At 35.8% G+C, this 19,503-nt stretch overlaps 1 protein-coding gene across 2 annotated transcripts; it reads right to left on the reverse strand.

Annotated features, from left to right (window-relative positions):
- Nucleotides 1-834: 834 nt before the first annotated feature.
- Nucleotides 835-18,210, reverse strand: SPC25 (SPC25 component of NDC80 kinetochore complex). Of its 2 annotated transcripts, XM_012781873.2 has the most exons (7): nt 18,054-18,210; nt 17,099-17,244; nt 16,935-17,000; nt 8,836-8,982; nt 7,641-7,745; nt 2,858-2,956; nt 842-1,081 (listed from the first exon to the last, which is right to left on the reverse strand). In XM_012781873.2, exons 2-7 carry the CDS (start codon nt 17,229-17,231, stop codon nt 957-959), a joined length of 675 nt encoding a protein of 224 aa, XP_012637327.2. In that variant the 5' UTR covers nt 17,232-17,244; nt 18,054-18,210; the 3' UTR covers nt 842-956. The 2 variants fall into 2 exon arrangements, with proteins under 2 accessions (XP_075861746.1, XP_012637327.2); XM_076005631.1 differs by lacking the exon at nt 7,641-7,745 and having other exon boundaries at nt 835-1,081.
- Nucleotides 18,211-19,503: the final 1,293 nt, after the last annotated feature.

Consider the following 19,503-nt stretch of genomic DNA (forward strand, 5'->3'; position numbering starts at 1 on the left):
TATAAATATTATAAAATGGACATTGGTTATAAATTTCTACATTTGGATTTTGAAAAATATATCCTTTTCCAGACATGTGAGTAAAATACTTCCTTCTATTGTAAAGGACTGTCCTTTATTCTAACTGTAGATCCTTCTTGGTGTAAGATGAAAATACTCTTTCTTTTCTGACATTAGGATGATAGTAAAATAGTAGTATTTATTTTGCCAATACATTTAAAAATTTGTCAACCTTAGGTTGGACTACCTTCTTAATCTTTTAATATTAAGAGTCCATGCCATTCAAAAACTTAAAGACCACTGAGACATAGTGTGGGTTGAACAAATTTCCATTCCCATTGCTAGCCATAAACTACCCGTGCCTGACATTTAAACAAAAAAACATACTAGTTATCTCTCATTTTTAAAAGAATACATTTTACTTTATAAATTTTTGCCAAAGATTTTAATTAAAATATAGTAGACCCCCTTATCTGTGGGGAATATGTTTCAAGACCCCCACTGGATGCCTAAAGCCATGAATAGTGCTAAACCCTACATGGACTATGTTTTTTCCCTACACATACATACATACCTATGGCAAAGTTTAATTTATAAATTAGGCACAATAAGACATTAACAACAATAATAATAATAGAACAATTATAATAATATGCTGTAATAAAAGTGATGTGAATGTGGGGTCTCTCTCTCTCTCTCTCAAAATACACCATTGCACTATACTCATTCATTTAATCTTTTTGGATTGGTTGAGCACAGGTAACTGAAATTGCAGGAAGCAAAACTGCAGATAATGAGGGCAGGGGGACAGATACTGTGACTTAAGGAAATACACCACACAGAGATGTCACAAAAAGACCAAAGAATTATAGGTAGACAACAGATAGTGAGAACTCTTTTAATAAGAAATACACAGCAGAAAAAAAAATAAACCATTTTTATACAGTATTTACACATTAATTATGAACCATAGCAGTAAAAGCTTTCCTGACATTGGCAAGAAAAGCTGAAAAATTGTTGGTCTTCCTTACATTCTCTTGAAATTCTGCTAGGCATTCAAGGTGTGGAGCACTATCTGACACTAGAAAAAAAAAAATCAAAGATAATTTGAATGAGATTTTTCTTGTGGCAGAGAAGTATTGCTAATTTAGACACTCTCATCTGATTTGAATGTCAATTCCATTTTAATGAAATGCTTTGAGCATGAAATGATATACTTGATTTTCATATTCTAACTATCTTTTGGACCTTTCCTTTCTTTAATCTAAATATTCAAATCTTAAGTGCTATAATCTTGCTTTAAATTTAAACAGATGGTATTCAAGGACTGAAGAGCTTAGTAATGCAAAATGCCATTTCCCATCCTCTCAAACCTATACATTTTCTTTTAACTAAACTGTTTTAACAGTTTGTTTTAACTGTTAAGTCATTTTTCTCCGCAAAACTTTGGCCTGACTTCTGGTTTCTGGCCACTGGATAAAAAAAGAACTTTCAATGCCAATCCTAATAGCTTACATAAGTATGGAAAGAAATATCTAAAGTTTTACAAGTGGAATGGAAGGCATTAGAAAATGTAGTTGCTATTCCAAGACTGGTATCTACAAGGCCTACTAATCAAACAAGGCTCAAAAAAAATCACAAATAACAGTACGGCCCTCTACTACAGTAGCTGTACCAGCTAGTATACTAGGAGCAAGTCTCCAATGAGGGTAGTCAAAGGAAAAGAATGATCCAGCTTTCTCTGCCATCAATCTTGTCCTTTGCCCAAAGGAAAGAAATCTAACAATATCAGATTTCCAGTTCTTTGGTACAGACTGCTTAGGAAATAAGGTCCATGTCTATAGCAGACAAAGAACAGCAAAGAGCATTTGGTTCAAAATTTATCCTGTAGATTCTATTTTAACATACTACCATACACCATCAGACTATGTAGTACTAGAGGATATCCAATTCAAAGAAAATTGAAAAGCTAGGTAAGAAGTTTTATGGGCTTGCTTTTTAAAATCTAGCACTCATTAGACTGGAAGATATTACCTAAAAAGAAAAAAACCCATGCATTTACATATGAATTAGATTTAGATTTGCAAAGTATAAATTCCATAAGAATAGGAATTGAGTCACCAGCCCACAGCAGAGCACCGACTCAGTAGTTCATCTGAGTGTCAGCTATAAATGCTTTTAGATGATACATAGGTGTGTAATGAGCTGAGAACCATTTTTATGAATTCCAAGAAATTAAGGATTACTTATACAGGGGCATTATTAGAATAAAAAAGATAAATATATTTCTACTCTCTTCTTGTTCATACTATTATCAATCATACATATTCTTCATAAATCAAAGTCTTGTGGCCTACCATAGAATCGTAACTAACCTATATTATCAATGTGTGAGATTTTCAGGGTGGGATAGTTTTTTGGGGAAAATAAATTATTAAATTCAGGTGATTTTACATTTGATTTGAAAATCACCTACTTGAATAAATTATATATGAATATTATATATTCACATTTAGGCAGACATATCCTTTGAAGCTTTAGCTTTTTTTAAAGTCCTCTAAAAAGACAATTCACATTTGCATATGAAATGTAGTGATCTTTGGGTTTTTTAGACTTTTCAGCCACTGTGGCCCCTGTGCCCCCCAGAAGTAATGTTACTTATTAAGACTCCTAGATAATATCTATAAATCAGAATGATATTCACATCCTTTAAAAGACTATCTCCCAAGAAGCATGACTGGAAAAGGAAGCAACAGCTTGTGGGAATGTTACTTTCTTTCATACTACTTTATATTCTGATTCAAATAACATTTTGGGACACCAACATAAACACTAGTTAAGAGATACTAGTACATACCTTCGTACTCCCTTGCTTCATTTAAATGCAGGGAAAACATAAATGGGTTCTCAGGATGTTTAGGGTCAATATTAGTGAATATAAATTGCAACTTATCACCTGAAAAAAAGAGATTACTTAGTATGAGAATATTTTAGTATGCCAAAGCATTCAATGGAGATAAGCTTTCTTACCATCTTTAATCAGTATCTGTGCTGCTAAGTATATATGGTCACTTAACCAACCCAAATGTAGAAGTTACAAATTAGTTTCAAAATATACTGTAGTTTAAATATCACAACAAAAACACAGTCAACAAAAGAAAAAATAGATAAATTGGGCTTCATTAAAATTAAAGAACTTTTGTTTTTAAAGAACATTTGTTCTTTAAAAACATTATGAAGAGAAGGAAAAAACAACCTACAGAATTGAAGAAAATATTTGCATTTATCTGATAAGAGTTGAATACAGAGAATATATTTAAAAACTCCTACAAATGAAAAGAAAAACCACTCAATTCAATAATGGGCAAAGGACGTCAATGAACTCTTACTCCAAAGCACATATGTCCAATAAGCAAAGGAAAAGATGCTCAACATCATAAGTCATTAGGGAAATGCAAATCAAACCTACAATGAGATACCATTTCACACTCGGTAGGACGGCAATAAAATAAATAAACAAAAAATAACAGTGTTGGTGAGGATGTGGAGAAATTGGAACCCTAGCACATTGCTGGTGGGAAGGTAATATGGCACAGCCACTGTAGTAAACAGTTTAGCATTTCCTCAAGAAGTTTAAATATAGAATTACACTATGACTCAGCAATTCCAATCCTAGGTATATGGTCAGAAGAATTGAAAATGGAGATTCAAACAGATAACTGAACGCCATGCTCATAGCAGCATTAGTCGCAGTAGCCAAAAGGTAAAACTAACCCAGTGTCCAAGAACAGATAACAGATAAATAAAATGTAATATATAGATGTATACACATTCAATGGAATATTGTTCAGCCATAAAATAAAATGAAGTTCTGATATAGGCTACGGCATGGATGAACCTTGAAAATATAATGCTAAGTGAAATAAGCCAGATACAAAAAAACAAATTATGATGTGATTCCACTTCTATGAAAATATCTAGAAGAGAAAGTAGTTTAGAGGTTACCAGGGAGTGGGGGAGGGAGGAATGGGCAGTTAATATTTAACATGCACAGAGTTTCTGTTTGGGGTGATGAAAAATTTTGGAAATAGATAGTGGTTGGTGATGGCTGAACAATACTGTGGATATAATTAATGTCAATGAATGACACACTTAACAATGATTAAATTGGCAAATTTTATTTTATATATAATTTACCACAATAAAAAAATGTACTGTCAAACAAATTTAATTTGACATTTTCCTATAGCTACCTGAATTTAGCCTATTTTCCAAAGACCTGCGAATGCTCCCAAAGGAGTAAATTCTTTGTAGAAATTCAAAACAGCAGCCACAAAGTACAAATTCACATGCATTTTAGCTCTTCTCTACAGCATAACTTAAAAATCTCATTAAAAATTGTTTTAATTATAAAAAGAAATCTTCAGAAACTTTGAAAAAATTTGTCTTGCAATCAATTTCAAAATGAAATAATTATGTCAGTATGCCAGGCTGTTTTTTTTGTTTTCCACGTTTTTTTTTAAGACAGGGTCTCATTATGTTGCCCAGGCTAGAGTGCAGTGGTATTATCATAGCTTACCGCAATCTCAAACTCCTGGGCTCAAGTGATCTTCCTAAGTAGCTGGGACTACACCCGCATGGTATCATGCCCAGCTGATTTTTCTAATTTTTGTAGCAACCAGGTCTTGCCCTGTTGCTCAGGCTGGTCTCCAACTCTTGGCCTCAAGTGATCCTCCTGCCTCAGCCTCCCAAGATGCTTAGATTACAGGCATGAGCCACCACACCTGGCCAGTATACCAGGTTTTTAAACTACTAATAGAAATGAGAGGGATTTATGCCAAGGAAGAAAGATTTCATAAGACATTCAGTTAAACAAAAATGAAGGGTTTTAATTTGGGCTTTCTCTTCCTTAAAATATTATTTCCTGACTTTGTGGGCTATCATTAAGTTCTATTTTATATCTAAAAATAATTTTAAAGGCTTAAAATTGGCTGTTTAAAAACAAAACTAAAGTAAAAAAAGCACCTAAGGATGACAGTGAATATATACTTAGAGTTTAATGAGTCAAAAGTTCAGAGTTGGACTTCATATCTCTTTTAATCAAAAGGTCAATATTATTTATTAAAAACTCATTCCAATTTCTGGGAAAAACACCAAGATCAATAGATACATGGATAAAGGCCTCACACAGGTAAAGAAAAAAATATAACTTGTAAACAAATGGGGGAAAAACTGGTCACCTTTTCATTAATAATCAAAGAAATGTAAGCCAGGCATTGTGGTATGTGCCTGTAGTCCCAGCTACTCAGGAGGCTGAGGGAGGAGGATGGCTCAAGCCTAGGAGTTTGAGTTGCAGTGAACTATGATGACACCAGGCACTCTAGCCAAGGTGACAGAGGGAGACGTTGTCTCAAAAAAAAAAAAAAAAATCAAAGAAATGCCTTTTTTTAGAAAAAAGTTTTATTCATGCCTACATAACTTGCCCCTCCCCCCAAAAAACACAAATCTGGCAACAATACAACGAAATGAGCTCTGTCTTACATTGTATTTAAAGATAGGTGTATGTAAAAGAGTTAACATAGCAGGCCTGAGACTGATATCCTTAGCACCTTAAAAGGCCTGCCTTGCCTGGTTAGCCCGTGACTGGTACATCTTGGGTCCTGAAGACCACTCCAGGTTTGATGATTCCTTAGGAGGATTCACTCAACATATGGTTGTATTCAGGACTATATTTATTACAGTGAAAAGATATAGCAAAATCAACAAAGGAGAAAGATGCATGCGGTAAAGTCCAAGAAAAACCAGGCAAAAGCTTCCAGGGTCTCTAATAAGCTTCCCAGTAGATGACGCTTCAGGTGTATTGTCACAATGCAATGCAGATGGAATTAAGCATGTCCTGTTTGACTCCACTGGGTTAGGACTCTTGAAAGCTTGGCCTGGTTTCCTCTAGACTTTGTCCCATGTGCTTTTTTTCCTTTGCTGATCCTGCTTTGTATCTTTTCACTGCAATAAATCTTAGCCATGAATTTGATTACATGCTGGATCTTGTAAGTCCTCCCAGAGCAGCAGTCCCCAAATTTTTGGCACAAGAGACCAGTTTCATGGAAGACAATTTATCCACAGATGGGAGGTGGGGAGGGTATGGTTTTGGGATGATTCAAGTACATTACATTTATTGTGCACCTTTATTTCCATTATTATTACAATGTCACTTGCCACTCACTGATAGGGTTTTGATATGAGTCTGCAAGCAACTGATTTATTATGGTCTCTGTGCAGTCAAACCTCTCTGCTAATGATAATCTGTATTTCCAGCCACCCCCCGGTGCTAGCATCACCACCTCAGCTCCACCTCAGATCATCAGGCATTAGAGTCTCATAAAAAGCGTACAACCTAGGTCCCTCGCATGCGCAATTTATAGTAGGGTTCATGCTCCTATGAGAATCTAATGCCGCTGCTGATCTAACAGGAGGTGGAGCTCAGGCAGTGATGTGAGCCATAGGGAGTGGCTGTAAATACAGATGAAGCTTTGCTCGCTCACTCACTGCCCACCGCTCACCACTCACCTTCTATTATGTGGCACAGTTCCTAACAGGCCACAGTCAATACCAGTCCGTGGCCCAGGGGGTTGGGGACTGCAGTCCTAGAGAATCACCAAACCTGAGGGTAATCTTGAGGAGCCCCAATACAGCTGACATTGCTATACATTAGTACACATACATGTAACAGCGATAAAAATATTCATGTGCTTTAACCCAGTAATTCTTCTTTGGGAAACAATTCCATGAAAACTATACAAAAAATGGGAGATATATGTCCACTGTTATATAAGTTTCAAGACCCCCAGTGGATGCCTGAAATCGCAGATAGTACTGAACCCTGTGTATGTGGATGCTCTTCAACTTACAATGGGGATATGCCCTGATAAACTCATCATAAGTCAAAAATGCATTTAATATCTCACAAAACTCATTGTAAAGTCAAAAACTGTAAGTTGAACCATCATAAATCAGGGACTGTCTGTACCATGTTTTTTCCCACACATACATACCTATGATAGAGTTTAAATTATAAATTTTAGGCACAGTAAGAGATTAATAACAACTAAAAATAAAATAGAACATTTAAAACAATATATTGTAATAAAAGTTATGTGAATATGGTCTCTCTCAAAATATCTTTTTATACTATACTCATTCAATATTTTCAAGACCATGGACAAAGGGGGACTACTATATTTCTAAAATTGAAAAAACCTGCCAGAATCCAAATGTTATTAGAAGCAATACATGTATTAAACAATAGAAAAATGATTGAATAAGTTAAAAATTACTCTATGAAGACTATAGCAACTGGAGAAATGCTAATGGCACAAGGCCAGTAAGAACAAAGAACAGAATTTATTTGCATATTGACAACCATGCCAAAAATAAATTTATTAAAATGTTTAATGATAACCAAAGGATCATTAACTGTGTTAGAGTGATAAAAAAAATTAAAATTATAATTTTTCCCTATTTTCTGAAAAGTTAATAATGTGGTCATTATTTTAGCTGAAGATATTTTTAAAATTCTTCTCTACTTAAGAAAAGACATACTTTTCTAATCTCCTGTGTTTTACTTATATTAGCATACTTACCATAAATTTTTCGAATTTCTAGTCCAAGTCGATCTTTATACAAGTCTGCAGATTTCTGCAGTCTTTTCAACCTCTCTGCATTAGCTTTGCTAGCAGTAGAAATAGCTATGATTAAAAAGCACACATTATATCAAATATTTAAAATAATTAATGCTCATTTTTTAAATTCATTTTTTAAAACTTGAAAACTATAATAATGCCAAGCATATGAGTCTGCTTAATTTATTCAGTTTCTCTCTCTATGAATTAGCAAAAAAAGCTCTGTTAATTCAAGTTCGAAGGAAAAATTATTCAAGAAAACATACAGATAGTGAGAGAAATACGTTTTGTTCCATTTTATTATGTAGTTCTGTTCTCTTTTATTATGTAGTAGCCTGAATAAATAGGACAGGAATTTGCATGGCTAGCATAGAAAGATTTCACTTAACACTATTTTACTTTTTCTGGACAGCCAAGTATATATTAATTGCTTCATGGGAAAAGTATTCTATTCCTTTGAGTATAACTATTTCTCATGAGAGATCAGCCTTATTTCATGCTAGTTTAGAATTTTTTAAAAGTTATAAAAGTCCCTAAGTAATACTTAGCAGAAGAGAAATAACTTCATAATTTAGATGTGGATAAGAACTCTGCAAGAAAAAACATTAACAAAACAAATTTTTCTATTTTCAAGAGATTTGAAGAATTGATTACTTAGTTTATGGGCAAAAAAGACTCCTTTCTAAAGGAAGCATTCATTTGAATATAAAAGTTTTTTAGATAAAGAGACTGTGCAGCATAGCAAGAGAATTTAATAAGACCTAGCAGAGAATGTATGGTCTATAAATTATGTTGCATAACAACATTATGCAACAACAATAAACGTATGCTACATAAATTACACTACACCTTCTCCATAGCAAATCTTATTTAGTGACACCATTTCCCACTCTGCTTAATTAAAGCTTCATATCAGTTTCCTTATTACTATTTATGTTAGAAATCAAAGGAGAAGGCTCTTTAAGTAAAACAAAAGAAAATAAAACTCACTTAGCTAACTTTAATGACACCTCCCAGAGATGAGTAGCTGATTATGCCCTGAGGTACTGTAATCCATTTTTTGTAAAGAGCTAGAGCAAGATATACATAATTGTGAACCATCACTACTTCCATATTTAGATTAATGCTTTAAATATGTTCACAACTGGAAACTTACTTTCCTTCTTCCTAGAATACTCTTCCTTAAGATCCTGGATATTTGCAGTCAGTACTTCCAATTCCTGCTTTTTGCCTTTTACTTCAGCAATCAACTTTAACAAGTTATCTTTTTTTTCTTGAATGAGTATATTCTGCCTGCGGATCTCTGTAAGAAGCACAAAGTATTAGCTAAAATATGTATGCTGTGCTGTCTGACATATAGCTAAGAAAAGACCAAAATTTATTGACTTTCATTAAGATTAATAATGTTTTGATTGATAAGCATTTCCTAATGATTCAAAAATTATCAAAGAACAGAAAGAAAAAAATCCAAATCTATTCTTTTCTAATATTTTTGAAAACAAAACTGAGACAGAAATGCTTTTTAAATTGAGAATACCAAATTAAACCAAGAAAGAGAAAATTAGACAATCATGACCCCTACAGCTCTCCCCTCCAAATAAGTACATAAATAAGACCCACTAATAAAAACAAACTCTAGAAGATGGCTTTACCCAGTGCTTTGAGGAAATAGCTCATTCTCACACTATATAAATTATTCCAGAACATACCAAAAAAATAGAAAGAAGTAAAGAAAGGCAGGTAGACAAATATCACAATGTTAGCATAAATCTGAAATTAAAACTCAATAAAGATAGCACCATCCCTCTACCCACAACCATATAAACTAATGTCACTTAAATACACAGACGTAGAAATACTTAAAATATTATTACTAGCTTACAGTAAAAAAAAATCACTAACAGCAAATATAGTTTATTCTAAAGACATATAGTGAAGGTGTAATATTAGGAAATCAACTGAGCAAGCATGGAAGAGACAATGATGTATAAATTTAGCACCTACTCCTGATATTGATTTTTAAAATAGATTGAAGGACATTTCTTTAACATGATAGAAATAAAACAAAAACCTTTCAAATCTCCTAACATATATTTGGCATTTCCAAATGGAATAAAATATAATAGATGCCTGTTATCATTGTCATTTAATATATTTCCTATTAGTTTCTGGCCAACACAGATATATAACTGGTAAAACTACTGAAAATGAAAAAACTATTTTCATTATATGTAGACAATTGACGTCTATCTACAATACTCAGAAAAATCTACTGAAAATCTATCAGAATTTGCAGTACTACATAAAATATAACAATGTTGCTATTTTAATCTCCACGAATGTTGGAATCATGAACGTTCTTAATGGCCTCTAGAATGGTGAATCCTTTCCAGGTTTTCAATTTGCTTTCTCTAGGTCTATTGGAAGAATTGCTATGTATGGCAGCTATAGCCTTACAGAATGTATTTCTTAAATAACAAGACTTGAGGCCAGGCTCGCTGGCTCACACCTATAATCCCAGCACTTTGGGAGGCTGACACGAGAGGATCACTTGAGGCCAGGAGTTTGAGACCAGCCTGGGCAAAACAGCCACGTTCTGTCTCTACAAACTATGAAAAAGTTAGCCAGGCATGGTGGTGTGAACTATAGTCCTAGCTACTTGGGAGGCTGACGCAGGAGGATCCCTTGAGCTGCAGTGAGATATGATCCCAGCTCTAGACACCAGCCTGGGAAGCAGAGCAAGATCCTCTCTCTAAAAAAATAAAAAAGACCTGAAAGTAGAAATTACTGCTTGATCCATGGGCTTCAGAATAGATGTTAGCGGTTATGAAAACAATAATCTCCTTGTACATCTCCATCAGAGCTCTTGGGTGACTAGATGCATTGTCAACAGGCAGTAATATTTTGAAAGGAATCTTTTTTCTGAGCAGTAGGTCTCAACAGTGGGCTTAAAATATTCAGTAAGCCATGCTGTAAACAGATGTGCTGTCATCCAGGCTTTATTGTTCTATTTCTAGGGCACAGGCAGAGTAGACTTAACATAATTCCTAAGGTCCTTTAGGATTTTCAGAATGGTAAATGAGCACTGGCTTCAATCTAAAGTCACCAGCTGCATCAGTCCCTAATGAGAGTCAGCCTTTGTCCTTTGAACCCAGGGACTGACTTCTCTCTTGTTATGAAAGTCCTAGATTGCAACATCCTACAGTAGAAGGCTATTTCATCTACATTGAAAATCTGTTTAGTGTGGCCACTTCCACCAGTTTTCTTAGCCAGATCTCTTAGATAACTTGCAGCGGCTTCTACTTCAGCACTTGCTGCATCGCCTTGCACTTTTACCTTATGAAGACAGCTTTGTTCCTCAAACCTCATGAATCAACCTCTGCTAGCTGCCAACTTTTCTTCTGCAGCTTCCTTACCTCTCTCAGCCTTCCTAGAATTGAAGAGAGTTAGGGCCTTGTTCTGGATTAGGCTTTGGCTAAAGGGAATGTTATAACTGATTTGATCTTCTATCCAGACCACTAAAACTTTCTCTGTCATCAATAAGGCTGTTTCATTTTCTTATCATTTGTGTTCACTGGCGTAGCACTAATAATTTCCTTCAAGAACTTTTCTTTTGCATTAACAGCTTAGCTATTTGGCACAAGAGGCTTAGTTTTCAACCTATCTCAGTTTTGACATGCCTTCTTCACTAAGATTAATCATTTCTAGCTTTTGATTTAAAGTGAGGAATATGCAAGTCTTTATTTCACTTGAACACTTAAGAGACAACTGTAGGGTTATTAACTGGCCTAATTTCAATATTGCTGTGTCTTAGGGAATAGGGAGGCCCAAGGAGAGGGAGAGAGAAGGGAAACGACGGGTCTGTAGAGCAGTCAGAACACACACTATATTTATCCATTAAGTTCACTGTCTTCTATGGGAGCGGTTGGTGGAGCTCAAAACAATTACAACAGTAACATCAAAGATCACTGATCACAGACCACCATAACAGATACCTTCAATTTGTAAAAATCACTATATTTGCGAAGCAAATACAAAAATACCAAAACACAGGCTTTTTACATCTATCTTAGATACTGGCCAGCACTTTATTACCCCTTCTTGATTCTAATCCTCCACCCTCCCTGCCTTCCCCTGGTCCCCCTCACTACCCTACAAGTCTTCCTATTTCTCTTTAACTCTCAGCTTCTGCAATTATCCACACTGCTCTCTCACACACACATGCTCAAAATAAAAACAACAAAGCCTGTCCATAAATCTGGTCAGACCTCTCTGCCGAGAAAGAGAACAACACTGGCAGGGCTGCTCCTTCCTCTGTTGGCTGGAAAATAGGTACAACTGCTATAACTTGGGGCCCACTGCCCAGAGACAGTGCCAGTCAGGGGGCTAAATAGGGCAGGAAGGCTCTAAAAGCCTAAGAACTCAAGCAGAGCCAGCAGAGCTCAATTGGTGCTTTATGATGTGCTCATGAATTTTTGATTTAATTTTCGGTTTTACTGATATTTAAATGAAATCTGAACACTTTAAAATCAAAGGCCAATTAATAATACCAATAGTCTAGCATTATAGCAAATAGACCAAAATATCTATGTTGTCATTTAATTCCAGTATCATAATTATAAATAAATATATGTTCCAAGGATAAGTGATTTTAGAAAACATTTTCCTTAAAGTTACATAAGTTAGTCTACCACAGAACTTGTAAGGACCTTAAATACCACGAATCTTCAAAAGGGAAATACACTATTATCTATTTCCCAAATTGAACCGAGCATGGAATTCTCAGTGCTAGAGGAACATCTCTCAAGACCAGCATTCCTCAGGCAATAGGGAAATCTCATTTACAGTGGTAACAAAACATTCAAGAATAACCTAGATCAAAAAATATGTGGGCTTTGTATGAAAAAACACTGCAAAACTTGCCTGAGACACATATTTGACCTAGATAAGTGACGAGACATTTTATGATTCTAAATATTATAAGGATGTCAATATTTCCCAAATTCACTTCTATATTTAACTCAATCCCAGTGGAATTTGAGAAGGGAAAGGGAGGATCTAATAAAAGTAGTTATTTCTCTGATGAATACACAGGTGAAAATATTTAGGAAAATATGGAAAGAAAAATATCAAGGAAAGAGACTTGCCCTATCAAGTGTAGCATTTGTGATTGTGACACTATAACACAATAGTGGGGTACTAGTTGAAGATCTGACACATGGCTCAGTAAAACAAAAAAGACATCCCCAAACAACCAATGGCATATTTAGGAAGTTAATGTGATAATAAAATATCATCAAATCAATGGTCCAAAGGTAGATTATTTCCTAAACAGTGTTGAAATCCAAAATAAATTCCTTATTTATTAAATATTTAAACATAAAAGGAAATCTTACAAAACCTGAAAGGCAATATCTGTGAATATAAAATTAACTATATGAGGAAAGATCTTTTGACACAAAGGCAAAAAGAAATCAAAGAGAAAGGCATATATGGCTACATAAAAAATTCATATCTGACTCAAATGAGAATAAAATTCTACTATATGCCAGGTACTTTGTTCAACACCATATATTTACACAAATTTACTTAAGTTTTACAATAATATTATTATACAAGTCTTACTGTCTTTTTCAAAAGAGTAAAAAGACTCAGCATTCAGTAACTTGCCCAAAGCTGTATTTGTTAGGATGCAATAAATAATAAGACCTGCATTCAAACTCAGGTCTTGACTTCAAAGGCAATGCTTTTCTCCATTAAATTATCCTCCTCCAACAATGCATTATCATTTTAATCTAAAGAGGAAGACACAAATGCAAATTCCTAAGAAAAAGGCAGACAAAGGGATAAACAGATGAAGCACAGAATGCAGGTGGTTAATAAATATGAAAGATGATTTAACCTGAGAGTAATCACAGAAATGCAAATAAAACAGTAACATTCCAATTTTCATTATAACAATGTTTGCAAAAATAACAGCTAGTGTTCAGAGGAAAGCAAAATGCTAGGATCCTTCTGGAAAGTATTTTTGATGTTGTAAAATAAAAGAGCCTTAAAGATATTTATATCCTTGGACCCAGCTATTTCATTTTTACAAAGTTACCCTAGGAAAATAGGGTATGTGCAAATATTTACATATAAAAATTCTTTTTCAGTGTTTATAATGATGAAAAGCTGAAAATACCCTGAATGTCTAAGAAGTAAATGATTAAAATAATGGTATATCAATAAAACGGAAAATATTTTCAAAGAACTTAGGTAGGGAAATACTCTCAAAGTGGAAAAAAGGAAAAATATGATAGTTATAGAGCTACCATGAACACAATTTGTTTAAAAATCTACACAGCACATGAAAATTAAAAGCTATTAATAGAAAGCCATTTTGTTAAGTGTTGATTCTCAACATTACAGATATTTTTTGTTTACTTTTCAGTATTTTACAAGAATTTGGACATTATTGTATATTATGTCAAGTATAATTTAAAAATAAACATAATTACCAGAAAGAAAAATGCTACCATTTAAAGTATTAGATTATACTGCAAAAGAAATCCAGATTTAAAGCCAAAATGTCTCAGCTCAAACCCAGCTCATCAGTTGTTACCCAAGGACCTCGGTCAAATCACAACTTCTAAAACTCTGTTCCTCATCTGAAAGTGAATAATGGCTGCCCCATTCATTGGGGTTAGAGTATCCAATAATAATGTGAAAAATGTCAAGCTAGTATGTGACACATATATGGTATTTATTGACACATACATACCATATATGTGTTTTTTATTATAATATCTGAAGAACTATGTGGATTTGTGGCAGTACAAATGTAAGGGCCCTCAATATTGCATGACTATTACTGTATATGTACATAGTTGGCTGTTTCTTATCCCCTAGGACTGATATTTCAAACTTTCACTCTTACTCACTACAGAAACCCTCCCTCTAAAGTTGGTCAGTATGCTACAATGGAAACAGCATAGACATCTAGGCTACAAACCCAGACCTTTGGCAAGTTTAACCTCAATGAGCTTCAATTTTCTTATCTGTGAAACACAGATAATCTCTTATATTTCAGGATTTAAGATAATTAAGAGCCTGCTCATGGTAGATGCCTGTCACTTTCAATAGATGATCTTCCTCCTTGCTATAACTAGATGGAACAGATGCCAGAAATTTTGGCTGTTTGTTCTTTGCAATATATTCCTAGAAGAGTACCTGGCACAGAGTAGTAGCTCAACAAATTATCTGGTGAGTGAATAAATTCCCTCAGTCGTTCCTACTCCCTACACAGTTATCTTTATCAGTCTTTACCTTACTGGACCTATCTGTGACTTCCCAGTGCTGACAACACCCTTTCTTTCTTCTCTCCTCTTTCAGTTTCTCTGACCTTCTCCTACTTCCTTTGTTCTCCAGTAACTAATTCTGTCTTTCCTGGTTCTTTCAATTTACCTCCCTCTCAAATTATAGAGAGGAAATGTAATGTTTTCAATGTGCATGGGGCCTTTTGAGTCAATCTGATGATCCAGGGCAAATCACAATCTCTTTGAGCCACCAATATCATCAGTAAAATAGGAATAATACCTACTTTGGAAACTCTCACAAGGATTGAAGGAGACAGTGTATATAGACTTTAGCACAGCACCTGATATATAGTAATGATTCTATAAATATTATCACTATGCTAAGCTGTCTTCTTTCACTCTACACATTATTCCACAGCTTCAACCCCCAAAATACACTAAAGACTCCCAATCTCTATCTTCAGCAAAGACCACTTTCTTTGCTAGTCTCCAGATTGATATATACATTACCTACCAGCTGTCTCCACCTGCAAGACCCACTACACAATAAACACATTTAAAACTGAACCCATCTATGTTTTCTTCCCACTCATAAAAACAGTTCATCCTCACTTAGTAAATAGATCACCAAAGAGCACACTGAGACTCACAGTAGTAAACATTGACAGTTTCAAACTTAATTTTTTTTTTCAGACAGAATCTCCCTTTGTCTGTCTCCCTGGCTAGAGTGCAGTGGCATCATCATAGCTCAATGCAACCTCCAACTCCTGAGCTCAAATGATCCTCCTGCCTCAGCCTCCCCAGTAGCTGGGACTACAGGTGTGCACCACCATACCTGGCTAATTTTTCTATTTTATTTTATTTTTTTTTGTAGAAACGGGGTCTCACTCTTGCTCAGGATGGTCTTGAAGTCCTGGCTTTAAGCAATTCTCCTGCCCAGGCCTCCCAAAGAGCTAGGATTACAGGCATGAGCTACCACTCCTGGCTTCAAACTTAATTTTCTAATGCCCAGAGATTCTACAAACAAAAAGTGTTTAAAGGACTCAAACTTAATATCACTCTTATATACATGCACGTACAAACAAAAGAGGTTTTTTTTTATTTATGGTTACAGAGGGGATGAAGAAGCAGTGAAAGAGCATGGAAGCTTCAGGGAAGCTTAGAAAGTGAACATGGGTAAAAGTCTGGCAAAATAACCTACCAGCACGATAAAGTAAAATGCCTTCACTGGCTATACAATGAGGAAAGTGGGTAAGGAGAGGCAAAAGGGGACTCTGCCAAATGGGGACTGTGGCAAATGAAAGAACACATGCCCCATGTAAGGATATTCCAATTTAAGTGTTTAAAATATGGTTTCACTAAACTGAGTATCTCTAGTGGAATTTGATCTGTGGCTATAAGTTTGTGGCGTATGTGTGAGAATTCAATGAAAGCTACTGATCCACTGAGGACAATCTGGAGAGTGGTAGAAATGAGAAGGCAAGAACAGTAGTAAAAACATGGAGAGAAAGACTGTCAGAGTACTAACTCTACCCCAAAGAGCTGAGAGAATTCCAGCTTTTCAATCCCCACGTTGTGATGTCCAATGTGAAAGCAAACTCATTTTGTAAAAAAACTATTTGCATTTACACATCAGCATTGGCAAATCTCACAAGTACAATGCTGAATGAAAAAAAGGGACAGAATGCACATAAAAGAATGCCACTCATATAACATTCAAAAACACAATACTTAACAACATATGGATAGGTTAGTTCTGGAAGGGGAGAAGAGAAAGGTGTAACATGGGATGTTCTTTTGTAAGCTGGATGCTGAGTATGAAAATGTTTATTTTTTATATATGAGTATATGTATGAACATATACACACAAAATTCACTGTGTTACTTGTATGAGGGATTTCATGATAAAAATGTTTTCTGTAAAAAAAAAACACCTCGTGATTAGATTTTCACATACGATTTTGGTATTCCAGAAACATCTCAATCATTCGTTCTTCTTCCTTTAATTTCACAGACAGCTTTTCTGAAAGAAAAATTGGAATTGAAGTTTCAATTCAGCTGAAATAACTCTAAAAAAATAAACAAGAACAGCAAAGACAGTTACAAGTTAAGTTTAGGTACCTGCAAATGCTTTGAGGGAGTCCTTGTAGGTATCTCTGAGCCCCACCATATGACAGGAGGTGTCAGTACTTTTGAATTTATTCCAAAATTCATTTATGGTTTTATCGAATAGCACCAGCTCGTCCTCTACCATTATGAAGACAATGCTACAAATAGAACACACAGGGTATTCTTTAAGAGTTACTGAAATCAAATCAGCCACATATTCCAACCAGGTATACAGTACTTTGGCAATTTGGCCTTTGCTAGGAAATGGTTAGCAAGTTATCTTTAATTCTACATACTCAAGAGTGGATCAAGCCGCCTGGGCTTAACTGTGGTTAAGGTGCAGCAAGAATCCAGCAGGACACCTTTACCTCCTAGGAACTTGTTAGTAGGTGGATGTAATTGCGCAGGACACTCACACGCTCTGTGACCCGGAGAAAATGACTCTGACTCCGTTTTCTCACAAATAAAACTGGTGATTTGTAAGGCCCCTCTAACTATGACCGTTTGTTATTACAACCTGGATCGCAAGGTGGCCAGCCCCCCTCACATAGGATAAGACCCCACAGATCTACCCTGCCTCTTCCTCCAAGCCCAGAACAGGAAAAGTAACAGTAAAATGAAAACTGGAGTGGGAACGTTGTGAGTTCAGCCCAGGACGTGTGCTGGACTCTCTGGACCTCAGTACCCTCTTATGTAAAAGGATGACCTATGACTCCAGATCCCACCAGTTCTCCGTGACGCTAAAACCTTCCCAGGAGGACCAAAGGTATCTCTTGAGTGAAACCCAGACGCTTCAGCTCCGCCGCGGCCCACCCGGCCAGGGTCCCCCTTCCCCCCAGGCCCAAACAGCCACAAAACGCGAATTTCACAGACACCGCCCCGAATATACACATTCTGCTCCACAAACCCACTTTCCTCTATGGCGACAGGCGGGGCGAAGAGCCCAACTCAGCGCCCGCTTCCTCACCTTCTCAGGCAGGCCTGAGTCCCGCCGCTTTCTCCACACTAGATCTGTGCCACCTACTGCCAACAGCAAGTCTCCCGACCCAGCTCCCGCGGCCCCGCCAACTTTCCGATTTCAAACACAGGGCACCGCCCTCCATCCACCGCCAGGCGGCCTCTCGGCTTCTGATTGGCTGATAGCAAGTGCTCTCCATGAAGGGATTGGTTGATATCAACTTCCGAGATTCTCGCAGAAAAATAGGAAATAGAGCATTCTGGGATTTGTAGTTTTATTTTGGCGACTGTCAGACTCTTCCCTGTGCCGCTGAAATTGTTAATATTAATAGCTCCCGAAGGACTCGCCCCAGGACAGGCCATTCATAGGCTTCAAATAAATGTCTCTGCAACAAATATAAATATTGACCTTTAATCGTATTATTTTGCAAAGGATATACCCTCTTCTTTGTTATTTTTTGGTAAAGTTGACTAAAATTATGAGTGAGCAGAAACATCCAGATGGTCCTCATAATAGGTTTACAAAAAGATTCCTTCTTTTCTGCCCCTCCAGCTTCTCTAAGAATGGTTTTGAGGCCCACAGGAACAATATGTTACTATCTTACATAATTAGAAGGGTCTCAAACTCTAGCAACATCACCTGCTATGTGCCTCGAGGACAGGAAAGAGGCACAAGCTAATCAGCTCAGATTTGCCAAAGCCTGGGCAAGCTGCAGGGAAATTGCATCGCCCAGGAACTCCAAATGGGTGAAATGGAGTCACTATTTGAATCCCTTTGGATAAAGCTGAGGAAGAAAGAAAAATAAGGGGAAAAAAACAGAGAATATGCTCTGTAAAGAATGGAAAATAAAGATGGCCAGTAATATGAAGCCAAAGTTATTATCTTCATCTTTGACTGTGACATATTTGTGAAAATAAGGCCTCTTATTACAGACCAAAAGGCTTTCCCTCTGCTACTGCTTTGTTTCATTTTCATTAACAATACAAAACCAACAATAAAATAAATGTGTAAATAATATGCTCAGGGTTACCAGATATTGCCTATTATATCCCCAAGAGCTAAATTAAGACCTATGGAATCAGGACAAGTTATTATTATTAATATTTAACACATCATAATGTACCCAAAAATAAGCTTCCCAGCCTAGGGACTGTTATTAATAAAGTTACTTATATAGTTTGTTGCAATAAGCCTCCTTTCATTTCACAAATATTTGCTCAAGAACTTCTGATTTTTAGATATCTAATAGTATTTACCTTAAAGCCAAATTTTATGAGTGGAGCATCTCAGAACTTCAGCTAAATGAGTGATAGTGTTCACTTCCATTTCACTGCCCTGGATTAGTGAATACAGTACTTAATAAGATTCATGGAAGGGTGCTGACTTGGTTCCATGTTGATAAATTGCTCACTGAGTTTCTACACTGGTTTTCATCAGGCTGCTGAGTGAAGATTCTTGC

The sequence above is a fragment of the Microcebus murinus genome, chromosome 8 (assembly GCF_040939455.1).
Source record: "Microcebus murinus isolate Inina chromosome 8, M.murinus_Inina_mat1.0, whole genome shotgun sequence".
Classification (NCBI taxonomy): Eukaryota; Metazoa; Chordata; class Mammalia; order Primates; family Cheirogaleidae; genus Microcebus; species Microcebus murinus.

Coding starts and splice junctions, on each gene's coding strand:
- SPC25 (XM_012781873.2), bottom strand. CDS start 17,231: ATGGTAGAGGACGAGCTGGTGCTATTCGATAAAACCATAAATGAATTT. Junction 8,983..16,934: donor GTTTCTGGAATACCAAAATC/GTATGTGAAAAT, acceptor TGCTTCTTACAG/AGATCCGCAGGCAGAATATA. Junction 2,957..7,640: donor AGAAATTCGAAAAATTTATG/GTAAGTATGCTA, acceptor TCTTTTTTTCAG/GTGATAAGTTGCAATTTATA.